This window comes from Microcaecilia unicolor, chromosome 3 (assembly GCF_901765095.1).
Source record: "Microcaecilia unicolor chromosome 3, aMicUni1.1, whole genome shotgun sequence".
NCBI classification, from domain to species: Eukaryota; Metazoa; Chordata; class Amphibia; order Gymnophiona; family Siphonopidae; genus Microcaecilia; species Microcaecilia unicolor.
In genome coordinates this window covers 35,708,156-35,723,826 of record NC_044033.1, presented here as the reverse complement: position 1 = coordinate 35,723,826, position 15,671 = coordinate 35,708,156, and the positions used below count along the sequence as shown (strand labels likewise).

At 41.2% G+C, this 15,671-nt stretch overlaps 1 protein-coding gene across 3 annotated transcripts in view; it reads right to left on the bottom strand.

Annotated features, from left to right (window-relative positions):
* Positions 1-909: 909 nt before the first annotated feature.
* LOC115465392 (stonin-1-like) overlaps positions 910-15,671 on the bottom strand; it is an 81,197-nt gene continuing 66,435 nt past the window's right edge. For all 3 annotated transcript variants that reach the window (XM_030195831.1, XM_030195832.1, XM_030195833.1), the window contains 2 exons: positions 5,538-5,740; positions 910-2,781 (listed from right to left, as the gene is read on the bottom strand). In XM_030195831.1, the coding sequence (XP_030051691.1) occupies positions 2,707-2,781; positions 5,538-5,740 (278 nt within the window). In that variant the 3' untranslated portion in view covers positions 910-2,706. The remainder of the gene's footprint in view (positions 2,782-5,537; positions 5,741-15,671) is intronic.

Sequence of the window (15,671 nt, the reverse complement as noted above, 5' to 3'; positions counted from 1 at the left end):
CCAAAGCAGGTTGGAACTCCTGAACTTCAGGAGCGTCAATACCTAATACTCCATAGGGCATATATATCAAAGTATCAGGCTGCTAGAGCTCATTGGGTGACTCCTGGTCAATGCCCCCAAATGTCAGCGGGGGGACAACACCTTTTTTTTCATGCATTTTGGCAATGTAGTGGCATTCAAGCATTTTGGAGGTCGCTTCATCGATACTTAGGGATTCTTTTTGGTCATCATATAGTCTTTTCCTGGAAGGGAGTCTTGCTGAATAAATGGGAGGCATATGGGATCTTGGACAAAAACCTACGCTTATTACTCTGTAAAGCTTATGCACTGGGGAATAATTGCATACTTAAGCACTGGATGCAGGAAGAGCCTCCTTTTTTCAGTATTGGAGAAATAGATTGCACGCCTTTATGTTATGGGGGGCAAGGGCTGTTAGGAATTCCCCAAGGGGAAGAAGGGCTTTTATGTTTATCTGGAATTGTTACTTGCAAACTATCTCCCATAAAGCAAGAAGTACAGTACTGAACAGATTTCAGAGTGTTTCCTAAGTTGGTACTATTCTATTGGGGGTTACTTTTGTGGTTCTTTGCTTGGATAGGGGAGGGTGCATTGGGACTACTAGATGTTATCCTTTCACAGATGACCTGGGAATCATAAGAGTCCATGAGCTGGGTCATCTCAGCATATGTTTAAGTTATGGGTAGCGCAGGGTTGGGAGGAGGGAGAGGGGTGATCTTGTGTGTATTACATTTGAAAGGAAATCAGGTAATGAGGGGGGAGGGTGCGGGAGTTCTCTCATAAAACAAAAATGGGATAATGTGTTATCCAACTTTTTACTGTATGATTTTTTTTTTTGCTAATGCTGATTGCTGTCAGGTAATCACTAGAACTTTTTTTTATCTAGCCTTGTTGATTAGTTGTTCGATGTGGATTTGTATGATCCCGAATAAAAATTGTTAAACAGTAAACATTGGGTACACGATTAGGCCGATTTAAACACCGGATTGTCTAACATTTAAGTAACATCAGACTTCAATGAACTGAAGTGCCTCTGGTGGAGCAATGGATAAATGCACGTCATGAAGTTAATGATCTGCATTTTTTTTGATACTGCTGCAGGTGTTCTTGACCCATGGCAGGGACGTAGCCAGAATATTGCAAGTCAAGGAACTATTATTTTTTATTGGGACACTGTACAGCCACATGGGATCAACAAAGAGGTGCATGGCTAACTCTCTTATGAATACACTGACTTATTTTAATATGACAATTTCGATTTCTCCAATCCGAGGCCCCTTTGATTAGTGGGCGTATTTAAAGACTGGCATTTTTGAACTGTTACCTCAGTCAGACACAAGAGACTTCTCTGTCCTGGTGGTGGTCTGTTAAATAATGGTAATTGTTATGATAACTTAGGAAAAGATTTATCTTGTATGTTTTCTTGCAGTTTTTGTTTGTTTTGTTGCTCAGTTTATAATATGTATGCTTTGCAGGATTCTACTTCCCCTGAAGAAGCAAGATCATGAACACAGCTTGTGTTGGGGATCAAGTTTTAATTATGAATATATCGTTGGCACAGGGGACACTGAGCAACACTCACCACAGGATTTTTTTTTCACAAGTGAGAGACAATCTTAATGAAGAACATAAACGTTTAATTTCAACTTTGTAGCATCGTGGAACCACCACTGTTCAGCTAAGTGACTTTTGTAATAACATAATTGAAACAGATTACAGTTGCAGATATTAACTTACAGTGGTTTCTCTTTTAGCACCTCAATTTCAAGATTTTGTATGTTGATGCCTAAGCCTTATTGGTAGGCGGAATAGTTTTGAATCAGATGCTCACAGACTTTTTTTTCATTCCATCTTGTATGCAATGATGGGATTGGAGAGTGTTCCCTAATTGTGTGGCACTAAAGTTATGAGCACACATCTAACATTTAATACTTCTTTGAATGAAATATATTTTTTTTTTATGAATGTAATAACCCTAATCTATGGTTTTTTTATGGTTATAGGTAACAGTTTGGTTGGATGTGTTAAATATTTTTAAGCCCCAGGTTTTTTTTTCTTTTTTTTTATGCATATTCATTAGGGATATCTGGAAACCTGGCTGGCCTGTGGACCTCTTTGAGTACTCCTACTATAAACTCTACAATTTATGTATCCAAACAATTCTTTACAAGAGAAAAGACCATACAGGTACACAGATTTGGAGGGCTTTTCAATTTTTCCCCCCTAATAAAAATGACATAAATAATATTATATCAAGATCACCATCCCCCCATCCTCCTAAAACCTCATCCCAATTTGATCTTGGCACTTAAAAAAACAAGTTTCTGATAAACAGCACTTTCCATGCAAAGTACCATATAAAAAGCAAGCCGACAGCTCTTTTGCTCAACTGTGTTAAGACTAGCAACAGAAAATAAATTTAATATATGGATAAATCAAATTAATATCTTTGTTACATATTATATCATAATAATGGATTTTTTTGTGCATAGAAAATATTAGGTTCAGTTTAGATTATAAGCCTGCTAGATTATATATACTGTGCACTATTTCTAGGTCAGCTCAGAAGGACATAAAATAGGTGTCATCTATATTTCTTTGCTATATAAGGTCATCTCTTGTTTGCTGGACATATTTGAGGAAAAGGTGGTAACAAGCCAGCAGCTGGAATGCATTCTCTCCTCCCTGTTACTGTGTTACACAGGCACCAGCTTTCTCTGGGTCTTCTCCATCAATTCTAATCCATTTCTTTTCAATTTCAATCTATAATGAGAAAGACAAGAGTTGCATCACATTATTTAAAAGTCAAATATGCAGGGATTAACTGAAACAGATGAAAATATGTAATGCAGTACAATAAAGGCACATGTTCAGTTTAAAATCACATGCATTTTTTATAAGTTATTGAGAGGCTAGGGCTCACTATTTTATAAAAATTATTACCTATCCACCGATTAGAAACCAATTGATGCCCCTCTACAAGTGGTTGGTGAGGCCCCACTTAGAGTATTGTGTTCAGTTTTGGAGAATGTATCTTGCTAAATATATAAAAAGACTGGAAGCGGTACAAAGAAAACCTACAAAAATGGTATGGGATTTGCGTTGCAAACTGTACGAGAGACTTGCTGACCTGAACATGTATACCTTGGAGGAAAGGAGAAACAGGGGTGACATGATACAGACATTCAAATATTTGTGTTAATCCGCAAACAAACCTTTTTTGGAGACGGGAAGGTGGTACAACTAGAGGACATGAATTGAGGTTGAAGGGGGCAGACTCAGGAGTAATGCCAGGAAGTATTTTTTCCATAGAGAGGGTGTGGATATGTGGAATGCCCTCCCGAGGGAGGTGGTGGAGATGAAAACAATAAAGGAATTCAAACATGCATGGGATAAACACAAAGGAATCCTGTTTAGAGGGAATGGATCCACAGAATCTTAGCGGAGGTTAGGTGGCAACGCCAGTAATTGGGAAGCAAAACTGGTGCTGGGCAGACTTCTACGGTCTACGCCCTGATCATGACTGAATAGATATGGATAAGCTGGAGTGTAAATTTTAAGGGGTTTTGACATTAGCTTCAGAACTTAGTACAAGAACAGTGCTGGGCAGACTTCTACGGTCTGTGCCCTGAGAATAGTTGCGCAGTAAAAGCGCGCCCCTTTTTTCTTTTAACGCTGTGAGGAAAGTTGGAGGCAGGCAGCAACAGAGGGGCTCCGGGAGGAGGGGGAATGGGTAAGGCAGGGATAGGGCGAACCTATATGCCTTTAAAGTGGGCACCACCAGCCACAACACCCCCGCGCTACTGGCAAAGCACAGGAGCCACCCCAGGCAGAAATCCAGGAGCTGATCGAGCGACGTCCACACCTGCTGGGAGATAGAGAAATACTGAAGGCAGAAGGGGCTTGCCGTCCAAGGGTCATTGTGTTTTTTCAGTGTTCTCTATCTCCACCTGCTGGTAGGCGGATACAACCCATCAGTTGCTGCTGCTGATGACAAGGAAATATTGTTTTTTTTCTATGGATTAAGCTAAGTTCTTCTTTTCCTTTTGTAGTTTTGATAATGTTCTACATTGTCTCCCCTTAATGTAGTCTTTTTGCTTGATAATCATTCTTCCAAAAATATACACAGGATGTTTATTTAGTTCAATAGTATTGCTTGTGCATTGTGATAATTGATTTGTTACTATACCACTCTCTGTTTTTTACTGCAGATTGTTTTTTTTTTCTCTATTAGAGTTGTTTCACTCTGCAGGTTTTTCGGAGGTGGTTGGTGGCCTGTGATGAAAGCCATTATAGGTGTGTCCACTGAGTTGGTACCCTTGGCTTGTGAGGCCTTCATTTAGACATATATAAGAAGTAACCTTTTCTATATGCACAAGGAACACAAAGAATTATTTAGAGCAAATTTTTTTATAACTTTCTTAGATACAAATCAAAGTCAGGTATACACATAAGTAGCACATATGAGTTTATCTTGTTGGGCAGACTGGATGGACCGTACAGGTCTTTCTCTGCCGTCATCTACTATGTTACTATGTCCTCAAGACATCTGCCCAACAAGTCTCAGTCGAAACGTGCATCAACCCAGAGGACTTATGGCACTTCCCCTTTCCAGCAGGACTCTTGAAACCACTGTGTAAGGGAACGGAGGCAATATCAGCAGAAGAGGACCTGCCGGGACTGTACAGAGAGTCAGTCAATCTCTGCAGCAGAATACTTGCTGATTTCTGTGCAGTTGCTTTCTCTCTGCCTCATATAGTCTCAGAGAAAGCAAATGATTGTTTTAGGCTCATGGGGACATGCATTCACAGTGACTGCAATCCTGTTTATGATCTGCATCCAAATGAGACAACATTTTTGGGTGTTGAAGTTCAAGATCTTTTTTCCACAGGTTGGGCAGAGATGGAAATCTGGCTTCTGTAGTGCAACGTCCCATGAATTTCAAAGCTTTTCTACACATATATGTATAAATATATGTATTTATTTATTTAAGTTAAATAACATGAACATAGCTGAAGAAAACAAATGCTGGAACACTTAAAAAGAGGAGCTCAAAAATTAAATATCAATAGAGCTTTGTTTCACATTCATTCAGCAGAAAAACAAAACTGAGGGGACTGAGAAGACCACTGTATATAGGAAGGTCCACATGTACTTAGAACAGTACAGTAGTTTTGAACTCTGGAGATCTGGCGCTCCCTCAAAGCTGTATAGTATTCCTGCTGGAAGTGGTGTTGTGTCAATATCACATTTTTAGTTGCAAGGGGCAGGCAGACCTCTTCAGAATCCTGTAGAACATGCCTGCCTGCCCTCATGATCAAGAACATGATAGTGATGTACCAACCCTGACAAAAAAATCCACATACAATGTAGAAGGAAAGCTGGGAACAGGTGTTCTGTTCTGGAATCATCCAATGTCACTCACTTGTTTGCCCAATTCAATTCTACTTATTGATGGAGAAGACCTTTCTACAGTACTAATCAGCAACTACAGTAAAAGCAGGACTGAAAATAAATACCTGACATTGGTAAGATGTCTTGTAAACAATGTGTTTCTGGGGCTGAATGTCACTGTCAATGCCCATGGATGTAACTTCAACTCCTGAGGCACAGGTGTCAGGGATGTCAAACTGCACAGTAGCAAATGGATGCCAATCAGATGGTATTTCCTGATCTGATCCAAGTTCCAATTTACAGGATAAACTATGAGGTTGATCAGGACCTTTGAATAAGGAAATAACATACAATAGGATCTGAGTTCTCACATGTTGGGTTCATCACTTTTTCTTATGTTGCATTTCTAATTCTTCTAATATACAATACTTGTCCCTTATTCATGACCATTTTTTTATTAAAGCATGCTTTCCTAATGAAACATGAAGAAGGTTTTCATCACTAGCATATGCAACTTCATTAAGAATATGAAAAGGAAGAGAAATTGCCTCTGTTAGAATTTTAGAAAGTCAGGATCACATTAGTAATCACAGGAAAATGATGACACATCATACAACTTTGTGTAATTTTTTTATCATGTCTTATATATTAAGCATTTTTCCTTTTGAAATGCTGTCTGCTCCAGTTCAACTTTTCAGCTATACATATCGACAGTGATTGCATCTTTTAATATTATTCAATACCTTCACTGTTGCTCAATTTACTACCAATGCTTACCTGTGAAGCATGAAAAGCTAGGCTTTTAGTTAACTCCTGGTGCCCAGGTGTAGAGTGTGAAAAAAGATTGATGCATGGTAGATAAGTAAACCCCCTTTTACAAAGTCGTGCTAGAGGCTGCCAGTGTGGTGATACCGACACAGCTAGTGGTTGCTGGTGCGGTAATGCCGACACAGCCCATTCAAAGTGAATGGGCTGTGTCGGCATTATCGCATGGTTTTGTAAAAAGGGGGGAGGGGTGGTAAGTAAATAGATAAATCTAAGGTGGCCAGCAAGAGTAATTAACATCTTAATGTAGATGCTCATAGCAATAATGTTGGGTCAATACACAGCCAGGGATCAACATTATTTTTATACTTTATCGTGCATTCACTGAGAATGTAATATTCCAACTAAATAATCATAACTCCCAAATGTAGTACTTAATTTTGTTCATAAACCTGTATGGGTAAATTAGGCCTTACCTGCTAATTTTCTTTCCTTTAGTCCCTCCGGACCGGCCCAGAATGTGACTGATGGGTTGTGCACGCCTTCCAGCAGGTGGAGACTGAGAAAAAAACTGTGACTCTAGCCAGCCAATAAGAGCCCTTGCCAGCTAGAGAAAGATCCAGTAATAAGGTACCAAAGCAGAAGGAAAGGCATAGAAGAAATAGAAAACCTGTGCATCCAAAAACCTGAGCAGCTACCGGCACATTGCCAACAATGGGTGAGTGCCTTCAAACACATCATGGTCCTTCATACAGGACATTTCAGTAAGCTTCTTTGTTTGTTTGTTATTTTATTTATGTATTTTTATTTATTTATTTATTTATTTTTTAATTTAATATAGACCAAGAAACTAACAACACGGCTCCGAACAAACACAGATATCTGAAGGGAGGGATCTGGGCCGGTCCGGAGGGACTAAAGGAAAGAAAATTAGCAGGTAAGGCCTAATTTACCCTTCCTTAGCGTCCCTCCGGACCGGCCCAGAATGTGACTGATGGGAAGTAACAAAGCAGTGAAAATATGGGAGGGACCCTAGCAGCCCCGCCGACAAAAACGCATGCTTCAAAACGAAACCTGCCGACGACTGAGGACGTCGAAACGTCAGAGCTTAGAAAAAGAATGCAGAGATGACAAAATGGCCACCGTATCACTGTCTTGTGGAGGCCCCAGACCACACTCTGTCTACAAGACTATATGACCTGTTGCAGAACGAGCTCCAAAATGCTGTAGAACCAGTTTCCCCGAAAGAAGATAAGCCTAAGTACTCTGTACTTAAAATCATCGAGGAATAAATAGGTTTAGAGGCCATGAACCCCTTACGCCTATCTCAAAATACAACAAAGAAGAAGATCAACAGATGTAACCAGAAAAAAAATCAAAATAGTGGATGAACCCCCATTTGACATCCAAACACTTCAAATGCCGCTGTTTCTCTGAGCCAAAAAAGGAACGTAATCAGGCAAGGCCATCAGCTGAGAAGCATAAAAGCAAAATACCACTTGGAGAGATAGGAAGGAACTGGCCGGAATACTACGCGATCGGCACAGAAGTCCAAGAAAAGCGATATACACAACACCTGCAACTCCGAAACTTGCCTAGCGGAAACAATGGCCAGCAAAAATACTGCCTTCAAAGCCAAGCCTTTCAGAGTACAGGACGACAAAGGGTCAAAGAGAGGCTTAGTAAGAACTGCCAGAACGAAATTCAGACCCCAACGAGGAAAAGTACATCGCTAGGGAAAAGGAAGGAGATTAACCGCTCTCAAAAAACGCACCACAGCTAGAAAACTAGCTAAAGACCTCCTCCAGATACCATCCCAAAAGGATGAGAAAATCGCAATCTGCACCTTAAGAGAAGCGAAAGGAAGAGCTTAGATCAAGTCCCTCTACACAAATGTAACCTTACATAACCGAAGCACGAAAGGAGATTTGTGCATGAGCTTTAGCCTATCCTCAAGATCCTCCAAGAGCGCTCATCAATCAAAGTAATGAGCTAAGAAAAATAACCCCTGCTAAACAATTGAGGCCATTCAAGAGCCAGGCCGTAATACAGCAGAGAACCGGATTCGGATGAATGATAGGACCTCGCTGCACCAGAAGTTTGAAAGAAAAGTTCACCAAAGGACGTGGAAAACCGGCACACCATGGACTTCGAGACCACACCAGTGCTACCAAAATCAGACATTCCCTGTGTGTGTCGACTTTCCAAAAGAAGACACCCTATCAGAGGACAAGGAAGAAAGGCATACCTTAAACCAGCTGAGAAGCATAGTAGAAGAACGTCCACACTCTGCGCTTTGGAAATCTCATGACGACGGCAAAAATAGAGGAAATCTGCATTACTATCAGAGGACCACAGATCCAACCTGGGATACCCCCAACAATCTAGTAACAACCGCAACACCACTTAGATTGGCGACCACTCTGTCAAAATGAGCCTGTAACGACAGAGAAAAGGTGCTTGAACATTTAGGACCCATGCTACATGAGCCACTGAAAGAGCCACCCGATGAACGTGCGGCCCTTGAAACAATAGCAATGGGATTCACTCCAACGGTAGAGTCCTCATTCCTCTTTGCGGAATGATAAAAATATAACCGCTGCGACATTGCCCAAGATTACATGAACTACTCAGCCTGTCAGTAGCAGAAGAACCCTGAGGAGCGCCAGACGAATCGCTCTGGTCCCCAACCGGTCTAAATGATAATAATGTCTTCTGAAAAGACAGAGACCCTGACCAAACTGCTTCAGAAAATGAACTCCCCGGCCGAGGAGACTGGCATCCGCCGACACTCCAGACTAACAGAGATGATTCAAATGCATAACTTTGGACAAATGAAAGTGCCAAAGCCACCAATGTAGACTGGTCCTGACCTGGAAAGAAAGAAGCAAAGACTGATGAAAGGAAACCTTCTGAGATAACCATCTGGGCAGTTGCAACCTCTGAAGAGACTCCAAGAAAATCCTAGTGCAAGGCACTGCCTCCATCGGTACTGCCATGGTTCCCCAAAACCTGTAGAAACAATCTTTTTCCGATGGACTGAAAATCTGCCAGGAGTGACGAAGTTGAGCCTGGAGCGTGATGACTCGAGGCAACAGTAAACACTCAACTCTGGCTTATGGGAAACCTAACTCTCAGAGGCTCTATCGACTAAGAGGGTAGAAGACGGCTCTTGTGGCTAACTAGTATCCAAGATGGGAACTGCAAGAATTCTGCCCCCCGAGCTGTCACCAGAAGACTCTCGTGACAAGAGTTTGCCCAGAATAACCAATTATCCAACTGAAGATGCAACAAAATGCCCCTTTGTTCTGAGAGCCACCACTACAGCTACCATAACTTTAGTGAACAAAGGAAACAAAAATCTGCAGGAGAAATAGAAATGTGAAAGTAGGCTTCTGAATGAAACAAGAGAAGTCAGAAACTCCCCTGACCACACTGCGACAAAGACAGGCCGCAAAGTCCCCCTTCGAAAGAGGGCCACTAGAGGTCTTGAGCGACCGGCAAGAAATCTAAAATCGAAGAGAAAATGGGGGAAAGACCTTGTCACTGAACTGTCCGAGGGAAAGAAATTGGACAAAGGTCCAGACGCCCACAGAGAACCGCTCTGATGGCCACAAGTTTGATGCGAGCCCTGGAAAGAGATACTGGAGTAAACTGAAATGCGTACCCTACTCGCATAATCTGCAATACTCAGCAATCCAAAGAAAGGTAGACTCGCCTCTCTTGAACTGGCGCCAAGCGAGCACCTACAGGGAGCAGAGGCAGTACCTGCACCCCTGCATTGCCAAGAGCAGGAGAAGCAATGGATAAAAATCTGACAGCAAGAAGACCCATAATAGCAGACTAATACTAGAGTGCTATAAAAAGTATAACTCATGAGAATTGCCTCAAACTAGCACGTAAACTCCCAGTGACCTGTTACAAAGAACTCCCATAGAGATCGGAATTCCAAGAGATGCAACTGGAAAACGCTGCAGAAAATTAGTACCCACCACCTAAAGTAAAACCAGACATTTAGTGGGTAGTCTGGATGCAGATGTGGGTATTGCTGGAGACCGGACACACCTGAAGGACCTACAGAGTGTAAATGCTAAATAGTAGTAGTCTTAATAGTGCCCCCAGTGTGAGAATGCTTATGCTCTGAAAAACTCAATTAGGCTTGATTATAGGAATTTGATCAGCCAAAAAAAAGGAACTAGAAGCTGTAGCTGGTTCGACTTGGCTAATTAGGGCCGAGAGCAGGCACTGAACCAGAAAAATAGTAGCAGTAGTAGTAGTAAGAGGTAGGTGCCAGCTGCGCACCCATCCCCAAATGCCACTGACTGGACATGGCTCAGCACTGGACAAAAATCATAAGGACAATTATATACTGAGGCTGGAAAACTGTATCAAGAGCAGCGTATGCCAGAATATGTCACCCCACTAAAAAGTGGATAAAGGAGAGGGAGAGGAGGGGAGGAGGGGAAAGGAGGAGAGATATAGGCAAAAAATGCCTGATTATATACTTATATATACCGCTGTCCAGAAGGGAGCATAAGACTACAACCAAAGTGGCCACCTGCAGAGCTGCATGAAAGTAGCAAAAATAAAAACACATACAGAACCCACTTATATTCTATTCCTCTTGTTTTTAGTAAGTCTGCCTGCTAATAAGTTCCCCCTGCTGTTATATCAAGGATGTAAGCTCAATGAGCAGGGACTGCCAATTTGTATATGTTGTACAGCGCTGCGTATGCCTTGCTGTGCTATAGCAATGATAAGCAGTAGTGGCATTGCAGAGAGAGCAATGCAATGCGCTGCATGACCTGCTAGGTCTTGACCACCTTTACTCAACTGGTAAATACCTTATGGGAGGCCCATATAAGAAACATAAGCAAGCCAAAAAATCCCCTCAGCCGCAAGCTCCCGCCTCGTAGGCAAGGCACCAGACTCTCTCATCAGAATGCTGACAGTTGTCACTGCACGCACTTCTGCATCCAATATGACCTCCAAAATGGCGGCAGTTCCCGCCAAAATCGGAACCGAAGATGAAAACGCGAGTAGCGGCAGACCAACGGATTTGAAGTCGGACACCCCCTCCGACAGCGCCAACCGCAAAACGGAACCAGAACCTTGGACCTTTTTTGTTAAAACTGCGCAAAAGCAGCAAACACAGCCGTTCCTAAAAACCGCATCGCTGACAGAAACAGCGGCGGAGTTCATCTACAGAGTGAAAACAAAGGACAGGGAACAAAAAACAGCTGATCAGGAAACATCTGAGCGCTCCGGAGCAGCCCTGCTAGTTCTTACCGCCCACAAACGGCTCTGCTAAGCCAGCAGACCGGGAGGCTCGCTTCTTTCAGTCAATTATTTAATTATTTATCATTTAGATTAAGCCGCTGCCTCTCCCATCCTCCACAGCCGCCCCCCCTGAGGCGCTTGAGGAAATCTTTATATTGCTTAGAAAAAGCAAAAACAAGCTAGCAAAGTCAAATTAGCCAGCAAGAGGGAGAAAAGCTTTTTTTTTTTTTTTTTTTTTTTAAGTAGCTGCCTCTCCCTACCTCTACAGTTCTTACAACGAAGAGCTGGAGGAAACTCACATCAGTCAGACTGCTCCTGACAACAGTCTGCTTTCCAAAGCATCAGAAATTAGGACAGAATGCTTTTACTTCAGGGAGGAATGGGGGGGGAGGGACTCGGCCTACCGAGTGTGACACCCCCGAGGCTCTGAGGGACCCCCACGGGTTTCAGGCTTCAAACAGCAGGTTTTTGTTATATCTCTTCAAAAATGCACAGGGACACAGACGAAAATTATACCAACACTCAACAAAAGAGAGAAAAGAAAAGTATAGAAAAGTCTGAGACTGAAGGGCTCACCACCTTCCACCTGCTGGAGACTGAGATTACTGGATCTTTCTCTAGCTGGCAAGGGCTCTTATTGGCTGGCTAGAGTCACAGTTTTTTTCTCAGTCTCCACCTGCTGGAAGGCGTGCACAACCCATCAGTCACATTCTGGGCCAGTCCGGAGGGACGCTAAGGAAACATAACATTCTTAAATCATACTCTGGTGTCTTCTTATCTAGAGGATTAATTAACACCATTCCCAGTCAATGCATTTTTCACACCTTTTCCCCATCATTCCTCAAAATCATTTAGTCTTCCATTCATATACTACAATCATTCCATCCCTTTCATCTATTCTGTTTCCATGCATCCAAACTTGAGGTAGCATCAATCTTCAATACCCTCTGCTCCATTAATATTCTTTACCCCAACCTGGCCAAAGGTGATCCATAGCTGTGAGTATGCCAAGGCTATTTTTCATATATTAGGCTTACCATATATGTCCAAATTTAAAACAAAAGAAATAAGTGGCTAATGTAAATGTTATAGCGGATATAACTCAAACATGAAACTCACAAATAGACATCCACTATAGCCTTTCCATACATTTTTTACAGGTAAGGACCATCAGAGACACAATTTCTTGCCCAGTGACGCGAGTCCCAAACCGACAGTCAGTCACTGCAAATTTTCATCAGTTCACTATATTTTCAATTTTAAACTAAATATCCCTATATACTCAGCTTAAATAAGTAAATACTCTTCAACTACTCAAATATATAATATGGAACAACTTATCTTGGTAAAAGAGGAATATGTGCTGACAAAACTATGTTTTGCCATTATTGTTTCAAGGCTTTTCCCTTGAAATATAAACACAATAATTCATGATATAAACACTCGTGATTTAATTCAATAACTATATTACACATCCCAACTATGTGAAAAATAGTCATATACCTTACTCAGTGTTACACACTATCATAGCTTCCCCCATCTCAAAAATTTTATTTATTTTTATTTTTGTTACATTTGTACCCCGTGCTTTCCCACTCATGGCAGGCTCAATGCGGCTTACATGGGGCAATGGAGTGACTTGCCCAGAGTCACAAGGAGCTGCCTGTGCCTGAAGTGGGAATCGAACTCAGTTCCTCAGTTCCCCAGGACCAAAGTCCACCACCCTAACCACTAGGCCACTCCTCCGGCTGTGGCATCTAACTTGCTTTTAAACAGACACCGAGGTCAAACTACCTATCTACCAATAGCAGCCACTGGATTAGATAAGCGTCACACACATCCTTGTTAAGGCCACCCGGTTCAACCATCAGCAAGAATAAATCCACATCTGTTCCTTGTAATTTAAACACTGTTTTAAATTATCATCCTCTGACCCTGCTTTTACTGAATCTATTACATTGTATATCCTCAACTGAATGTTTATGTTTCCGCCAATTCTGCCTCAACTGTATTATGTAAAAACTTTAGATTTATGCTCATTCAACCGAATCTTAACCGGTCTTATACTGCGAACAACAGAATGATGTAAATTATATTATGTGAAGAGCATGTTGTAGAAAATCGAGCACTAATTGTCTGTTATATCTGTGGATCAGTCCAACTAGGGCCTTGCAGAGTTTTATAACACCATTGGAATGACAGACAACTTGAATGCTGAGGAGAATACATTACAACATGGAAACGATATTTAGACATTTTTTATATGGTCTGGAACAGAAGATCAACTGCTACAGTTTGCAACTTGGCTAAATCAATTAGATCAAAATCTGAAGTTTGAATTAAAATATAATTTTTCAGTTATTGATTTTTTTGGATTTACACAAAATGAAGCAGCACAATCATTTTGAGACCAATTTGTATAGGAAGCAATTGGATCAGAATAATTATTTGAAGTGTCATAGTTTTCACCCACACAATCTTAAAGCTAGCCTGCACATCAGTCAATTTTTAAGTATCCATAGAATATGCTCTACCAAGCAGGAATTTAAAATACAAGCAAGTACCCTTTGGGAGAGATTTTTACAGTGAGGATATCTCCAATGCAGTATTAAAAAAGTTAATTTACGAGGTAAGTATGCACAGAGATCTTTGTTATAATATCAACGTCCCCAGTCTGAAGATAGAATAACGTGTATGTACTTCCATATTCTAGAATTTCGGGACAGTTAATACATTCTATTCATAACCATTGGCATGTGTTACAGTTACATCCAAGTTTTGATGATCACCCTATAATTGGTTTACGATGAGGACCTACTATTGTTGACTCGCTTAAAAAACAGTACATAAGAGGATTACTAAGGAAGATTCTCCTCAGAATTCAAGTTATCAGTTATGCCAATGGTGCCATAAAATGTTGGAAGGCCCTAGTTGGACTGATCCACAGACAGAAAAGACAATTACTGCTCGATTTTCTACTACTTGCTCTTCGTGTAATATAGTTTACATCATTCAATGTCTGTGTGACAAGGTTTATGTTGGTCGCAGCACAAGAAAAGTACAAGATACCATTGAATGAGCATAAATCCAAACTTTTACACAAAATAGATGAGGCACCTTTATTTAGTACAACATCGGCGGGAACATAAACACTCAGTTGAGAATATACAATGGCACGTAATAAATTCAGTATAAGCGAGGTGGGAGGGTAGTAATTTAGAATAAAGTTTAAATTACAAGGAACAGATGTGGATTTATTCTTTGCACATGGTTAAACCGGGTGGTCTTAAAAAGGAGACAGAGTGGATGACACTCATCTGATCCAATGGCTGCTATTCATAGTAGGTTGTTTGACCTCGGTTAAAAGGAAGTTAGATGCTGCGGCCATTTTTTGAGATCGGGGAAGCTATGATAGTTTGTAACACTAAGTAAGGTATTTGACCATATTTCACATAGTTCGGATGTGGAACATAGTTATTGAATTAAATCATGAGTGTTTATATTTCAGAGGAAAAGCCTTAAACAGCTATGGCAAAACATGATCGTGTCAGCACATATTCCCCTTTTACCAAGATAAATTGTTCCATATTATATATTTGAATAGTTGAAGAGTATTTACCTATTTAAGATGAATATATAAGGTTATTTAGTTTAAAATTGAAAATATATTGGACTGATGAAGATCAACAGTGATTGACTCCCGGTTTGGGACGCATCACTGGGCAAGAAATTGCATCTCTGATGGTCCTTATCTGTAAAAAATGTATGAAGCAGCTATAGTGGATGTCTATTTGTGAGTTTATGTGGGACCAAAACATTTTACATATATTACCGATTTCATAAGGGGAATGTACAAGGAAGTGACGTCAAGATCCGAGATGGCAGCTTAACCATGAGGCTCAGCTGGGGCTAAAAGCAAGTTAAAGCATCTCCTGAAACAATCTGAAAGTTTGGCGATAGGAGTCAGCGGTGTCTTGAAATGCCGCCGAAAAAGAGTTTGGAGTGCTTCTGATATCTGGCGGATCAGGGTGAGAAAAAGAGAACGGAACCAGCGGGGTCAGCAGCACAAGGAAGAAGGATGGCGCCGGTTCAATCCAAATCGGAAGACAAAGCAGGCAGAGAGGGGACTGCGGAGGTCGGAGACATTACAAAATCAGATGTGGTTGGCTGGATCCAGGAACTGAAAAAAGATCTGGCAGGGGTTTGCAAGGATG